The sequence below is a fragment of the Bufo bufo genome, chromosome 11, assembly GCF_905171765.1.
Source record: "Bufo bufo chromosome 11, aBufBuf1.1, whole genome shotgun sequence".
Lineage (NCBI taxonomy): Eukaryota > Metazoa > Chordata > Amphibia > Anura > Bufonidae > Bufo > Bufo bufo.
The window spans coordinates 79,121,399-79,137,766 of record NC_053399.1 but is presented as its reverse complement, the minus strand read 5'-3'; the positions used below and the strand labels follow the sequence as shown (position 1 = coordinate 79,137,766).

The window sequence follows — 16,368 nt, the reverse complement described above, 5'->3', positions numbered from 1 at the left end:
ACAGTGGCCTGTTCCAGTGGTGGGTGACGTGACGCCTGATTCTCTGCTATGACATGAAGACTGATTCTGCGCTGACATGAAGCCAGATTCTCTGCTATGGCATGAAGAGACTGATTCTCTGCTGACATGAAGCCAGATTCTTTGCTATGGCATGAAGAGACTGATTCTCTGCTGACGTGAAGCCAGATTCTCTGCTATGGGACCTCTGTCCAATTGATATTGGTTCATTTTTATTTTTTTAATTTTAATTTTAATTCATTTCCCTATCCACATTTGTTTGCAGGGGATTTACCTACATGTTGCTGCCTTTTGCAGCCCTCTAGCTCTTTCCTGGGCTGTTTTACAGCCTTTTTAGTGCCCAAAAGTTCGGGTCCCCATTGACTTCAATGGGGTTCGGGTTCGGGACGAAGTTCGGATCGGGTTCGGATCCCGAACCCGAACATTTCCGGGAAGTTCGGCCGAACTTCTCGAACCCGAACATCCAGGTGTTCGCTCAACTCTAGTCATGAGATCTTTTGATTTCTTGTACCATAGACGGCAATAGAATAGTTTATGAATACAATATTAATGCAGTCTATTGGATTTTCACTGCCTGCCTGTAAAGCTGTGCCTCGGACATGGCTTTGCAGACAGCTCACTATGACAAGTGTAGGAGTCTTCACAAGGCCATAACAACCAAACACACACCTGCAATTGTGGTTCAGGAGCTCCACTCGGAAGGCAGAGGGAGTCAGGGTGTCCCCTCTATTTAAACCCCACAGATCAGACCCCCGTCGCTATTGACAGTGGCATCCGAGGAGTTAACTAACTGGGCTCTGAGCTATCTCTGACTCCGGTCACTGCATTATACAGCTTGCACCCACTGCATATGGCGTAAGCTCAGTTCAGAAGCCCGCACGACACTTCCTCTTAACTTTCATGACATACCGTTATGTCATGGAGGGTTAGGGGTTAATTAGGCTTCTTACCCTTTAAATCTTGCAACAGTAAAATTCATGTGCCATTTTATGCCAGCATTCTCCACCATATGTAACAACTTGAGGGTCACTTAGCTCTCTGGGTTTGCCGTATTCTGGATAAGATAGCTGGCACACTTAAAAAAGTGGAAGCATAAATAAAGAGGGGTACACCACCCAGACGGCGCCAACCTCGTGTGGTCCCAAAGACAGGACTGAAGGTGTATCAATAAAAATAATTCAGTGACAATTAGATGGATATAATAGTAAGGCAGCTCTCACCTGCGTTAATTGCAATCACCCTTTGTGCACGGATGCCGCACCTGGATGCGGTAGAGTCCAGAAAATTGCAAAGAAAATATCCAGCTCAGTTCAGGTGAAATTTTTGTTGACTTTTATTCCAGCGTTTAAAATCCGTATTACAAGTATATATCTACGCGTTTCAGACCTCTTAAATATATGGGTCCTTCCTCATGACAAGCATGAATATGAAATGGAAGCACCTCCACATATATCCTAAACTAACCCCAGGTTAATAGCTATCACCTGGGAGGAGGAAACATCAGGAGGCGGTTCCATACAAATTAAATGGGTTAAAAAAAAACTACAAGCCAAAACATGAAAAAACAGTGGAAAGAGGCTGAGGTATAAATTCTAACACTAAAATAATAGTGATGAATGAAATTCAGTGTTCATAAAAAATCAACATAGGGATACATATAAATAAAAAGAAACATATATAGCATATAATCAGTACTGCAAAATAAGATTGTGACATTTGTTAAGTCCCTGGGGCTGGCGTGATCCTAGCTGGAAGATCCAGAAGGCTTCTCTATTAAGGAGTTTCCTTCTGTGATCTCCCCCCCTTGGTGGCAAATGGACGCTTTCTATGCCTTTAACTTTTAAACAAGACACATCTCCCGCATGTGCTATTGCAAAATGCAGGCTAACTGCAGAGACATTACGGTCTCTGTAGTGCGGCACATCGGATATGTGTTTACGTATCCGATTCTTTAATGGATTAACAGTACAGCCTACATATTGCAAAGAGTACAATGTACATGTGAGGAGATAGACCACATGTCGGGTATTGCAATTAATATAAGATTGTATTTTATATTCTTTTTTATTTACAGTAGATCGAAAAGTTTTCTCCATAGTGGTGTGCTCGCAACAAATACATTTTTTGTGTCCACATTTAAAGCTGCCTTTATAATAAAGCCATGTGGCTTGTGGTCTCTCCCCATCTTAAAAAAAGGTTGGGCTGATAATGTTGCCCAAGGTAGGTGCTCTCTTGGCCACACATTTTATTCCATTGGACACAATTTCTAACCAGTTATCATCAAAATTGAGAACATGGAAATATTTTTTCATAATCCTGCAGATAGCAGGGAATTCCTGGGTAAATTGTGTAATGAAATAGGTGGCATGTTTGTTAGTGTCAGTACTTCCAGGTTGTCTGGGTTTTGGGGAGAATTCAGGAAAGACTACAGACAGCAGGGAGGGGGGCCGCACTGGCCACCAATGAGTTAAATACAGGGGAGGGAGGAATCCGTTTGCAATTGCACCATATTGTGTCAACGTCAAACGGATCCGTCCCCATTGACTTGCATTGTAAGTCAGGACGGATCCGTTTGGCTCCGCACGGCCAGGCGGACACCAAAACGACTTTTTCTTCATGTCCGTGGATCCTCCAAAAATCAAGGAAGAGCCACGGAAGAAAAAACGGACACGGATCACGGACCTACGGACCCCGTTTTTGCGGACCTTAAAAAAAACGGTCCTGTGCATGAGGCCTAAATAAAATCAATCTTGGTGAAATAAGAAAAAGGTGACTTACTTCACTGAGGAGGTCAATGGGATGAAGCTCAAGACACACAATGACCAAAACCTCCCCCACTAGGATCGTTTGTAGTATTGTAGGCAATAAACGCTGTGTCCAACACTTTTGGTGTTTTTCATCTTTTTATTTTTTCAGAAAATCACAGGTGGGCTCAACGCGTTTCGGGGGAACACAACCCCCTTCATCAGGAGTAGTGTAAGCAAGTTAAAAAAAGCTACAAGCAGTATTAAAAGTATAACTTACCATTGGGCTTTATATACCTGTCTTAATAATGCCATGTGCTAGGCGGAAGGTGGGAGTGATGTCACTTCCTGTTGGAGGCAGGAAGTGTGCGTTTCACGCTGGAACGCACTTTTACATCATAAAAATATACTTAAAAATATAAAATAAAAATGTCCAAAAACTACAAGCTGATCTGGATACTCTGAGTGTTTGGACATTGTAACGGATCTCCTGGCACCCCGACTGGGTACCTCAGTTGATGGATGCTTCTAGTGCTTCCTGAGGACTCCAAGCACTCCGCTCGACACCGTAACCACCACAGAAACAAGGAACAGGAACAGCTCTTACAAGAGCTAGGGGTTATAGCCAGGAGAGTATACAGCGTAAAGCAATCCCCACACACATGAGACAAAGCTCTATGTTGAAGGCAAAACATCAACTCTCTTTATTGACCACACAAGCATTGCCTTTTATACAGATTTTCCAACAAGGTTACCACCCCCGTGGACCTGGTTGGGAACTGAGGACATAACATAGCAGCCAATCATTTACAGTTTTACAGTTTAAACACAAAAACTATACATTCAACAAACACATTGGCATTGCCTGTGACGCAATCAATAACAGAATAGGCATTGTCTGTGACGCAATTGACAACACAATGGACTCTGCCTGTGATATATTTAACAAACACAATGGCATTGCCTGTGACGCAATTAACAACACAATGGCATTGCCTGTGACATATTTAACAAACACAATGGCTTTGCCTGTGACATATTTAACAAACACAATGGCTTTGCCTGTGACATATTTAACAAACACAATGGCATTGCCTGTGATGCAATCAATAACAGAATAGGCATTGTCTGTAACGCAATTAACAACACAATGGACTCTGCCTGTGATATATTTAACAAACACAATGGACTTAATTACTCATACGCATAAAATACACATTTTTCCCAACCACAGAAAACACCCCAAAACACCAATAATAAATGATAAAAGTCACATCCCCAGATTGCCTCGATCTGGGTGAACAACCTATCCAAAAATCACCCAGATTGGTTCAGGGGTTCAGGAATTTCCTGGAAGTCTTATTTTTGCCCCACCGTGCACATGGTCACATGCCCCAAAAAGTTCAAGTAAAAAGTCCAAGAGGCAGAAACAGAGCCTTTGAAATCCAATATGCCCAAATAGTGTCCCAGGGACCATAGTCACAGGGCAAGAGGCTGGCAAGCAGGCCTCTCCAACTTCCAGTGATGAAGGTGCTTTCGTCACAGACATCAATTTGGCAAATGAGGTGTAAAGTTAGGCATCTGGGTAGTAATAATCTATGTGCATCTTATGTCCTAGGTGATGTAACACTGGGAGAGTCACTTGAAGAGAATGATCTGAGTGTACTTGTAGATCATAAGATAAATAACAGCATACAATGTCAATCAGCTGCTTCTAAGGCCACCATGATATTCTCATGCATTAAACGAGGCATGGACTCGCAGGGCAGGGATGTAATACTAACACTTTAGAAAGCTTTGGCATGGCCTTATCTGTAAAATGTGTTGTGGATACCAGTCCATAGATAGGATATCCTAGAGCTGGAAAAAAGTACAAAGGAAAGCAACTAAATGAATTACATTTATTTAGTCTTAAAAAAAGGCATCTAAAGGGGGACATGATTAACCTATATGAATATATAAATGGACTATACAAAAAATATTGTGAAAAACTGTTCCATGTAAATTCCCCTCAAAAAACGGGGTCACTGCCTCCGACTAGAGAAGAAAAATTTCAAGCGTCAAAGCTTCTTTACTGTAAGAACTGTGAATCTGTGGAATAGACTTCCTCAGGACGTGGTCACAGCAGGAACAGTGGACGGTTTAAAAAAGGGTTTAGATTAATTCTTAAAAGTAAATGACATTAAGAGTCCATTCACACGTCCGTAAGATTTGCGGATCCGCAAAACACGGACATCGGCAATGTGCATTCCGCAATTTGCGGACCGCACATCGCCGGCACTATAATAGAAAATGCCTAATCTTGTCCGCAATTGCGGACAAGAATAGGACATGTTCTATTCTTATTCGGAAACGGAAGCACGGATGCGGAAGTGCGGATCCGCAAATGTGGATGCGGACAGCACATTCCAGCCCCATTGAAAATGAATGGGTCTGCACCCGTTCCGCAAAATTGCAGAACGCATGCGGACCCATTTTGTAGACATGTGAATTGACCCTAATGCTTATGAAAACGTGCAAAAGTCTGGGTTTCACATCCCTTTTCTAAAATCCCCCCCCCCCCATATCTTGGTTAAACTTGATGGACTTGTGTCTTTTTTCAACCATATTAACTATGTAGCTAAGTAACATTAAGTTTAACCTTAATTTTGTTCTCTCCAACAAGGGAACTTTTACTTCTAAGTTCTAAACTTTACATTTTTTATTATTATGCTTTGGAATAACTATGTATAATTACATAACGATGTACCTCGATTATACCCTATCAGGGATTATCTCAGGTAAGCCCCGGGATCCCTCAGAACAGTTAGCCCTGGCAATTACTATTGCCGGGGCTGATGGGTAGGGGCAGTGGCGTAACTAGAAATGACTGGGCCCCATGTTCTCTCAGACGTGGCCTGGCAGCTTCTCCATCCATTTCCTACAGTGTCTCTTAATACAATCTCATTTTATAATACTGTTGAGGGAGCCCTGACAACAAAATCTTTTAGTCCTCCTCCTGGGTGGGCCCCTTCTGAGTTCAGGCCCCAAAGCAGCCGCTTCACCTGCTTCTCCTATAGCTACGCCCTTAGGTAGGGATAAATATATTAGATCAGCTATTTCTCTTATTTGCAGGTGGTTGTGCAGGGAACGCTTAAACTAGTCTAACATTACCTGAAAACATTTATTGATTGAACTCATTTATTGATTCATGACTTGTTTTTGGATGAAAGTCGCATTTTGCTGTTTTGTGGCTTGTTACAGTTATTTCTTCAGTCTGCCCTTTTATTTGCCCTTAACTAACTTCAGTAAAATGCCATTTCCACTATTTACCTGGGGAAAGTATAAGAAGTTATTTCAATGTATAAGACATGGCCTCCTAGGAATCTGAAATAAGCATAATAATTATTTGAAATTACTATTATTAACTTATTGGCTATTTTAAATGTACCATGTATGTCTTCACTGAGCTATTATCTTTATGAGACTTATAAGTATTACTATATTATATTTATGTCATTGAATTCTTCATGACTACACCTTGGTTGGGCTGGATTCCATAGTGTTTAGATCCACCTATTCTTCCAGTATAAATAGAGTGAGATGGACAGTTGCATCTCAGAGTCTACTGCTGCTTGCTCAAGGTAGGTCACTTCTGACTACTACTAGAAAATTCAGCCTGGTGCATTCAGCCTGGTGCTATTTTTCTGCAAGACATTGCTTATGGGTTTTCTCTTTCTTCGTGTTCCTCTGGACCAATATAGTGACATAGGAAATAACAGATTATATTTGACTGACTTAAATCTTTTTAACGTTCTTATGGATTCAAGCATGCAGTATATCAGTTATGTAACATTTTGAAACATTGACGTATGAGATGTCCGTTAATCTATAGATAAAACAATTTTTATTATCTGGACAAACTTTTTGATTAATACTGTTATACTTTATTGTATAATGAGAATGTATCCAGAAAATGCACAGGGACTATACTTTTAGAGGAACTCTTGAGTTTCTAGGATAGGTTGCTAAACAGGAAAGCCTTTATCAGTGCAGATATTCAGCCATTTATGGGACAGGTTTTAGGGTAGGTGATACATTTTAAATGGCTGGGAGACCCACTATGACAGTGGTGGCGAACCTATGGCACGGGTGCCAGAGGCGGCACTCAGAGCCCTCTTTGTGGGTACCCGCTCCCTGGAAAATGTCTATGGTGTGACAATATGCCTTAGACTTTTCCTGCCATTCATCAGCGCAGGGGGCGCTATGAACAGCACAGGCAGCGCACTGAATGTAGGCAGGCTATTATAGGTAAATGATAAAGTACATGGAAGATATACTATATAGGACTGTAGTATTCAGGTCAATTTGCCGTGTTGGCACTTAGCAATAAATAAGTGGGTATTTGGTTGCAGTTTGGGCACTCGGTATGTAAAAGGTTCACCATCACTGCACTATGAGGTCCTACTGTGTGCCCCTGTTCCTCCTAGGAGAGGAGTTTAGAGGTTCCTGATCCATGCTGTCATTCCACACAGACTGTATGGAGGAAGTTACAGAGTCTAGAAGTGGAAATTTCCTATTACTGGAGTTCATTCACAAATTTAAATAATTGCTTGCTTCAGTAATACACAGTCTGTTTATGGAGACAATTGGCTGATGGAAGCCACAAAGAACCTGGACCTTTTACGGCTTGCATTCGTAGACCATTTTGCCTTTACAGAATACAGTTTGGATATTGGTTTTACTATAAAGCATTTCTGTTTTAAGTATGTTCTCCAAACCTAACTAACCATAATCAATGAGACATCATGCTACAAGTATTCCTCTGCTTAGGGTGCCCATAAATTGTGTAGCCAGGCTGCCTCAACCACCTGGATTACCACTTACCAGTGGGCTACACCTGTACTTGTAACCTAAGGCATGTCAAGTATAGCCACAGCCGACAAATGGCAGTCACTGCAACCTGGCCTTATCGGGTACGGGCACCATTCACCTCTAGGGGATTATTACTTTATTACTCTGTATCCTATAGAAACAGAAGGCCAACTTGTAAATGTTAATTATCCCAATGACTTTTCAACCATGACTCCTGACATGAAGATGAAAGCAAAATTTAACAACTAGTTATTAAAAAGTGTAATGACAGAAGGTGATGCCAACCACCCACTTTATATGTGATGACGAGCTAAATAATTAGTGGATTCAGAACTGTCAGATGTCCGGGTAAATAATCCTAGGTTTACTGGACTACTTACTAGTTGTAATGAAGAAAGTAGTATATCAACTTCTAACCACATACTTTGTATATAATATTAAGACAACCAATATATTACTAATCAATATGTTAATCAATATGAAACCAATTCCACTAGTAGATTACAGTGAGCCCAGCTGTCTGATCCTCCATAGACTACCCCTTCCCTAACAGTAGAATAGTCTATTTTTTTTAATATATGGACTATAGTCTATCAGTCATATGGGAGGTCCAATTTGTAATCTTTTAAAAATGTCCTAGATCACAGTTTCTTGAGGGAATTATCTGTTTTGGGTTGCTCTTATTGTGGTCGAGTCCAGTTATATGGGGATTACAGGATTCAGTGGCGTAGGGATCGCCATAGCAACCATAGCAGTGGCTATGGGGCCCTACGCCACTGGGGGCCCGTCCGGGCCGCCTTCTGTTGATTTTATTATTATTTTTTTTACACACACACACTACAAACAGGCAGCCAGGCCCGAGCCGCGGACCGCCCGCCCACTACACTAGTGTAGTGGGCGCGGGCGGTCCGCGGCTCAGGCTTGGCTGGGGAGGAGTCAGGACTGGACTGGAGCAGGGCGCAAGCAGGGCCGGGCCGACACAGAGGCTGGGGAGGCTCCAGCCAGGCCACTGAGTAAGGAAGATCCGATCATATTCTAACCCCCAGGCGTTCCCATGGTGACGGGGACGCTTGCCTGGGGGTTAGAATATACCATCGGATCTGAGTTTTCACGCTCTCAGTGAGAGCGTGAAAACTCAAATCCGATGGTAAATTCTAACCCCCAGGCGTTCCCATGGTGACAAGGACGCTTGCCTGGGGGTTAGAATATACAGGGCCACGCCGCTCACAGGAGCACATTTATAAACAAATTAGTAATTTGAACTTTATTCATTGACATTGCTGAATGCTGATCTCTTTACTTGTATTGGATACCTTACTCTGTCTTAGCTCTGGTAACGGTACAGCAGGCAGTGCGGGCGGCGCTCACTCACTGACGTCACGCGCCTGCTCCTCCCACTAGGCGGCGCAGGCGCTTGACGTCAGTGAGTGAGCGCCGCCCGCCTGCACTGCCTGCTGTACCGTTACCAGAGCTAAGACAGAGTAAGGTATCCAATGCAAGTAAAGAAATCAGCATTCAGCAATGTCAATGATTAAAGTTCAAGTTACTAATTTGTTTATAAATGTGCTCCTGTGAGCGTCGGGGAGGGGGATCTGTGGATGGCACTATTTAGGGGAGGGGGATCTGTGGATGGCACTATTTAGGGGAGGGGGATCTGTGGATGGCACTGTTTAGGGGAGGAGGATCTGTGGATGGCACTGTTTAGGGGAGGGGATCTGTGGATGGCACTGTTTAGGGGAGGGGATCTGTGGATGGCACTGTTTAGGGGAGGGGATCTGTGGATGGCACTGTTTAGGGGAGGGGGATCTGTGGATGGCACTGTTTAGGGGAGAGGGATCTGTGGATGGCACTGTTTAGGGGAGAGGGATCTGTGGATGGCACTGTTTAGTGGAGGGAGATCTGTGGATGGCACTGTTTAGGGGAGGAGGATCTGTGGATGGCACTGTTTAGGGGAGGGGATCTGTGGATGGCACTGTTTAGGGGAGGGGGATCTGTGGATGGCACTGTTTAGGGGAGAGGGATCTGTGGATGGCACTGTTTAGGGGAGAGGGATCTGTGGATGGCACTATTTAGGGGAGGGGGATCTGTGGATGGCACTATTTAGGGGAGGGGGATCTGTGGATGGCACTATTTAGGGGAGGGGATCTGTGGATGGCACTGTTTAGGGGAGGGGGATTTGTGGATGGCACTGTTTAGGGGAGGGGGATCTGTGGATGGCACTTTTTAGGGGAGGGGGATCTGTGGATGGCACTTTTTATGGGAGGGTGATCTGTGGATGGCACTGTTTAGGGGAGAGGGATCTGTGGATGGCACTGTTTAGGGAGGGGGAACTGTGGATGGCACTGTTTAGGGGAGGGGGATCTGTGGATGGCACTGTTTAGGGGAGGGGGATCTGTGGATGGCACTGGGGGGGGCCCATAAAATTATTTTTGCTATGGGGCGCATGCATTTCTAGCTACGCCCCTGACAGGATTCCTACTGGCTTGAAGAGAATCTGTCAGGTCCAAAACACCACCCAAACTAGAGTAAGCAGTGAATAGTGTAAGTGACGCTGAGTCCAGTTATGTAATTTTTATCTTCATACTCATTTGCATTCTGACGCTGTGCTCCAACAAACCAATAATAATTTTCCCTGCAGCAGAAATGAAGCACCATGCCTGTTGAAATCAATGGGATAGCCATGAAATGCATTGAAAGAACACTAATCCCTGAGGCGTGCACTGCCTGCACTTCCTACACTTGGCATAATGCAATATATAAGTTTTGAACACAGTGTTCCATTCATCTACTTTAATGACTATTTATTAATTTCTCAACAGCTTTTATCCTACACATCCTCTTCAGGAGCCTAAAAGCCCAAACCACAGCCATGGAAGGAGGTAAGGTCCTTAGATTTATAGCTAGCCTCTAATCAAAGCAAAATTAATCATTTGCCATAAATAGTGACCTAAATAAGTATATTTTCCTTCTTATTTTCAATTTTCAGCACCAAACCCCTCCAAGAAGGTAAGAGAAGAATTTATCTTATAGGAAAAAAGCCTGATCCATGAACTGAAATGTTTGGAATGATTGAGATGAAATAACATAGGTGTTTTATGTGCAGAAAATATTGGAATAGTGTCAGGGTAATATATCAAAGGTTTTGATCCTGGGGTTCGAGCATTCAGTCCCCTGTCATTTGATCAAAGAAGGCATTAGAAGCACTCATTGAATGCTGTCTCTCCTAACAGCTGAAGATGGAAATTAAGATGGTCTCATAGACTTTCTATTAAGCCCATATTCACGTCCCTCCTCATCTCAGTGATCGGTGAGGGGGTCTCATCAACGGTTTTAATTGGTGAGGGTCTGAGCAATATGTCACTCTGACATATCCAAAGTTTATGTAAAGTGCAGTTACTCTTCCAGTTTATTGCCATGACTCTTTGTGTAAAAATCCTGGCCATGGCAGACAGACAGTCTTGTTGGTGCCCCATCCAAGTATCCAACACCTGAGGTACATGGCCCACAAAACAGAGGATGGGTGTGGTAGAGGCTCTGGTAGCAACAGTGGCTCATTCAAATCACAGTGGCAATCCTCACACCGATGCTTCCTAGGGCCAGGTAGCGACAGGAGGACGTACCCGTTTTTCCCTTAGGGCCCAAACTGATGTTCATGCTCCTCCCTGATGGTAGTTGAGGTGCCCTTCATGAAAAGCATTTTGTAAGGGTGCAAGGCAGGAGATATAGGTGCCATGGCTGGAGATTGAGTCAGTAACTTGACTATTTCCTCCCCAATAGCAATGTATGGATAGCAGCAATGATGTTGGTTGTGGTGCTCCTTCCCTCTATCTTTCTCTCTCGAGCACAATACTGACTTCAGTGCATGGCCTGGACCTCTGATCCTCTTTTTTTCTGGAGTACTTTTATGTAGCAAAGGCATTCTTGCTTTAAATGTCAATGATTCTCTAGGACGAAGACCTAATCTAATGAGTGAGACTAGGGGTGGACCTAAGTCCTAAATTGTTAATCCTGACCTATCCACCCAAAACTATCAAGTGCACAATTCAGTAAATCAGAACATTACATTAGACCAATTATCACAATAACAATATAACTTTTTGCAAGTACTCTTTTCTGGGGTAATTCATATACACAACATGAATGCTGGCTAAACCGCTGATTTTAGCAGAGCTAGCCAACTATCCCTACAGACATCACTATAAATTAATTCTGCCCTTGGACATATCTGTATTGTCAGAATCTGTACACTCATGATTCCTGTTTAATACTCTTAAATTATTACATGCAGGCATACAATACGTATATAATATGTAACAATATTTGGCACAATCTCTACACATGTCAAATTGTAGAAATCTCAATTTAAAATAAAAATATAACTCATGTATAATGTCTGACTTTAGAATAAATTAATATAAATAAAGTTACAATCCGACTACCATTGTCTGCTTTTATATAGAACTATTCCATCCATCATAGAAGTGCATCTAATAAGAAGACAAATATCCTCATGACATTATGAAATCAATATGTCTGAGATTGGAAACACTGTCTGCTTCTTTTTGCAGAAAAATCCCACTCTTATCCATAGGCTGTGTCTGATATGGCAGCTCAACTCCTTTCAAATAAAAAGGTCCATGTTTCAATACCAGAGGCAGCCCATAGACCAAGCTAGCATCTCGTGATAAAAGCAGACCCTTTTTATAATCAATCACTTTTGAATATGTGCAAAAAATACAAATATACAGATACTTAAAATACACAGTTTTTATATATGGTTATTGTGTGAGTATGGATTTGGCAGAGATCACATAATATTCAGAGTAATGTATCTATGTTTAACCTCTAATTTGATTTTGATATTATCTTCCCAGCCTTCTGGCAGCCAACAGAGCTCGGTAAGTGGAACTTGTTAAACCGGTATTGCATGTTATAAACTATTAGTATAAACTGAAGCCATGTTCTGTTTGACTTGTAGATCTGTAATTTATTATATTCTTCAACACACTGGAGAGGAAAAATCTTTATGAACAGTTGCCTTTGAGTGTAAAATGTATGTCTGTTTTTTTTATAGACCTCAACTGTAGTAAGCCGAGGAAGCAGCCAAACCCCAACCAGTGGTCAACAGAGCCAGGGAAGTGGACAAGACAGTGGATACCAAGGGCAAACTGGCAGCAGCTCCCAGTATGGCAGCGGAAAACAACAAGATCAAAGCAGTGGACAGCAGGGCAGTGGATATCAACAAGGACAGAATCAGAGTGGTGGTCAGCAGGGTGGTGGATACCAACAAGGACAGGATCAGAGCAGTGGTCAGCAGGGTAGTGGATACCAACAAGGACAGGATCAGAGCAGTGGTCAACAGGGCAGTGGATATCAACAAGGACAGGGTCAGAGCAGTGGTCAGCAGGGCAGTGGATATCAACAAGGACAGGGTCAGAGCAGTGGCCAGCAGACTGGGGGAAGTCAGGGCAGTGGGCAACAAAGTTCTGGAACCCAGCAAGGAGGACAAAGTCAAGGACGTGGACAGGATTCTTCTTACAACTTTAGACAAGGAAAAGATAAGTAATAGACCTGTGGTTTGCCCTCCAATATCTATATATACCTTATGATAATTACTGTCCCTTCATCCTTACTAAATTATTCTATAGCCAAAGCATATAAATAAAATTTTGTTGTGATCACAGCAATTTAACGTCTCCTCTTGTCATTTATTTCAACCAATAGAAAAGGGCTCATTACCTACTAAATAAATCACAGGTGTACCCAAAAGACACATTTGGTAGGTCTGGTATCTGCGCCACTAACAGATTTGTGCCCAATGTCTTTTGCTCGATAAAATATGCAGATTCAGAAAACAAATGTCTCCAGTGTAAAACACAAGTGGAGAAACTACTATGAAATTATTTCCACCCACCACACCAACACAAAGTGCCTGAAGATGAAACAACATGGATTTCGGCCTAGTATGTCACATTATCACGCACAGATGTTATCCTCTGCTACCCTACATATTGTAAGACACATATATGATTGTTTTCAAAACTTCAACCAAAATAAATACATTTTATTTGAACTGTGTAGAGATGAAATAACACAGATTTTTTTCCCCGTGCTTTATTCATATAACTCAATAAAAATTATTGAAAAGAAATAACACAGATTTGTGCCTAGTATGTCACATCATCACTCACAAATGTTATCCTCTGCTATCCTACGTATTGTTAGACACAGGTGAAACTCGAAAAATTAGAATATCGAGCAAAAGTCTATTTATTTCAGTAATGCAAATTAAAAGGAATTGCATTAATGAAGCTTAAAATTAGAATTTTGTGAAAAGGTTCATTATTCTAGGCTCAAAGTATCACACTCTAGTCAGCTAATTAATACATACCCCCGGAGCAAGGGGTACCTCAAAATTGTGACTTTGGGGTTTCATAAGCTGTAAGCCATAATCATCCAAATTATAACAAATAAAGGCTTGAAAAATCTCGCTTTGCATGTAATGAGTCTATCTCATATGTTAGTTTCACCTTTTAAGTTGCATTACTGAAATAAATTAACTTTGCACGCTATTCAAATTTTTCGAATTTCACCTGTATATGCTGACTTTGAAAACTTCAACTCCCCAAAAATTACATTTGAACTGTGCAGAGATGAAATAACATGGATTTTTGCCTGCTATGTCATGTTATCACTCACAAATGTTATCCTCCACTACACTGAATATTGTAACATAAGTATTTGCTGGTTTTCAACACTTGAACAAAAATATAATTATTAACTATGTGGAGATGCCCTGGCATGAAGTTCAGACTAGTATTTCAAATGCTTTCACTGAGATTTCAAATGCTACATCTATTATCTGGATGGTAAAACACATGTTTTACAGTTGTATTTTACCTCCCTCCCACAGGAATGTGTTTCAGTTGAAATGGGGAAAAATGAAGGAACTGTCCATGCAGGTAGCTGCTTTTGAGGTTCTGCTAGGAGGCACACTCAATCTCCCCCCCCCTATCATTGGTGGCAGCGGAGAGTACCGATCGGAGTCCCAGTTTAATCGCTGGGGCTCCGATCGGTAACCATGGCAACCAGGACGCTACTGCTGTCCCGGTTGCCATGGTTACTTAGCAATTTGTAGAACCATTATACTTACCTGCGAGCTGCGATCTCTGCGTCCGGCCGGGAGCTCCTCCTACTGGTAAGTGACAGGTCATGTCACTTACCAGTAGGAGGAGCTCCCGGCCGGATGCAGACATCGCAGCTCTCAGGTAAGTATAATGGTTCTACAAATTGCTAAGTAACCATGGCAACCGGGACTGCAGTAGCGTCCTGGTTGCCATGGTTACCGATCGGAGCCCCAGCGATTAAACTGGGACTCCGATCGGTACACTCCGCTGCCACCAATGATAGGGGGGAGATTTTAATTAGGAGGGGGAGGGAGGGGAGAAGGCCCACTGGCCACCAACGAGTTAACTACAGGGGAGGGGGGGGCCACTGGCCACCAACGAGTTAACTACAGGGGAGGGGGCTCGGCCGCACTGGCCACCAATGAGTTAACTACAGGAGAGGGAGGGAGGGGGGCCGGCTGCACTGGCCACCAATGAGTTAACTACAGGGGAGGGGGGGCCGGCCGCACTGGCCACCAATGAGTTAACTACAGGGGAGGGGGGGGGCGGCCACACTGGCCACCAATTAGTTAACTACAGGGGAGGGGGGGGCCGGCCGCACTGGCCACCAATGAGTTAACTACAAGGGAGGGACCGGCCACACTGGCCACCAATGTGTTAACTACAGGGGGGGGGCTGCCCCCTGCTGCCTGGCAGCACCTTCCAGGCAGCAGGGGGCAGTCATGTACACAGTTCTTTTAGTATATTCTAACCTGAAGCGTCCCCATCACCATGGGGACGCCTCTGTGTTAGAATATACTGTCGGATTTGAGTTTCACGATGTAACTCAAATCCGACGGTATATTTTAACATAAAGGCGTTCCCATGGTGATGGGGACGCTTCAAGTTAAAATATATCATCGGATTGGAGAAAACTCCGATCCGATGGTATATTAACTCCTGATTTTACATTGAAAGTCAATGGGGGACGGATCCGTTTGAAATTGCACCATATTGTGTCAACGTCAAACGGATCCGTCCCCATTGACTTGCATTGTAATTCAGGACGGATCCGTTTGGCTCCGCACGGCCAGGCGGACACCAAAACGACTTTTTTTTTATGTCCGTGGATCCTCCAAAAATCAAGGAAGACCCACGGAAGAAAAAACGGTCACGGATCACGGAAAAACGGGACCCGTTTTTGCGGACCGCAAAAAAATACGTTCGTGTGCAGGAGGCCTTAGCCTGTGAGAAAGTCAGGGCAAGCCCTTCCACCCACTTCCTCTCGGAGTTATGTGAGCACCCTTCTTTCTTTTCCCACCAACATGTGCAATAAAATGGTGCCACATGCCGTTTCACTGAATTTGTACGAAACAAACCTGAAAAGGTTCAGGTTTGTCTTCTGTCCAAAATGTTGTAAAGTTGTGGAATCCTTGTGGAATCATTTTCTTATTCTCAGGTTTTACTTTTATATTTCCTTATACAGGCATTAGAATAGAGTCTCTGAGTTTAACTAATAGAAAGTATACTCTGATAGCTGGCAATTCCAGGAGACCTACTTCAGCAGTAACATGTCTGGATGTACCTTGGACACCTCTGGGCAGCAATCCAGACTGACCATTTAATGGGATTTCACCCACCAGTAA

General features: G+C 43.0%; 1 protein-coding gene across 1 annotated transcript; it reads left to right on the top strand.

The window, feature by feature from the left end:
* Positions 1-6,351: 6,351 nt before the first annotated feature.
* LOC120981832 (protein argonaute-2-like) lies at positions 6,352-13,284 on the top strand. The gene is made up of 5 exons (XM_040411588.1): positions 6,352-6,385; positions 10,436-10,495; positions 10,603-10,622; positions 12,491-12,514; positions 12,691-13,284. Exons 2-5 carry the CDS (start codon positions 10,486-10,488, stop codon positions 13,180-13,182), a joined length of 546 nt encoding a protein of 181 aa, XP_040267522.1. The 5' UTR covers positions 6,352-6,385; positions 10,436-10,485; the 3' UTR covers positions 13,183-13,284.
* The last annotated feature ends 3,084 nt before the right edge of the window (positions 13,285-16,368 follow it).

What these genes read in the sequence shown, in the direction of transcription:
- LOC120981832 (XM_040411588.1), top strand. An exon ending in CACCAAACCCCTCCAAGAAG is followed by an intron (nt 10,623 to 12,490) that starts GTAAGAGAAGAA and finishes TTATCTTCCCAG; the next exon opens with CCTTCTGGCAGCCAACAGAG. An exon ending in CTGGCAGCCAACAGAGCTCG is followed by an intron (nt 12,515 to 12,690) that starts GTAAGTGGAACT and finishes TTTTTTTTATAG; the next exon opens with ACCTCAACTGTAGTAAGCCG.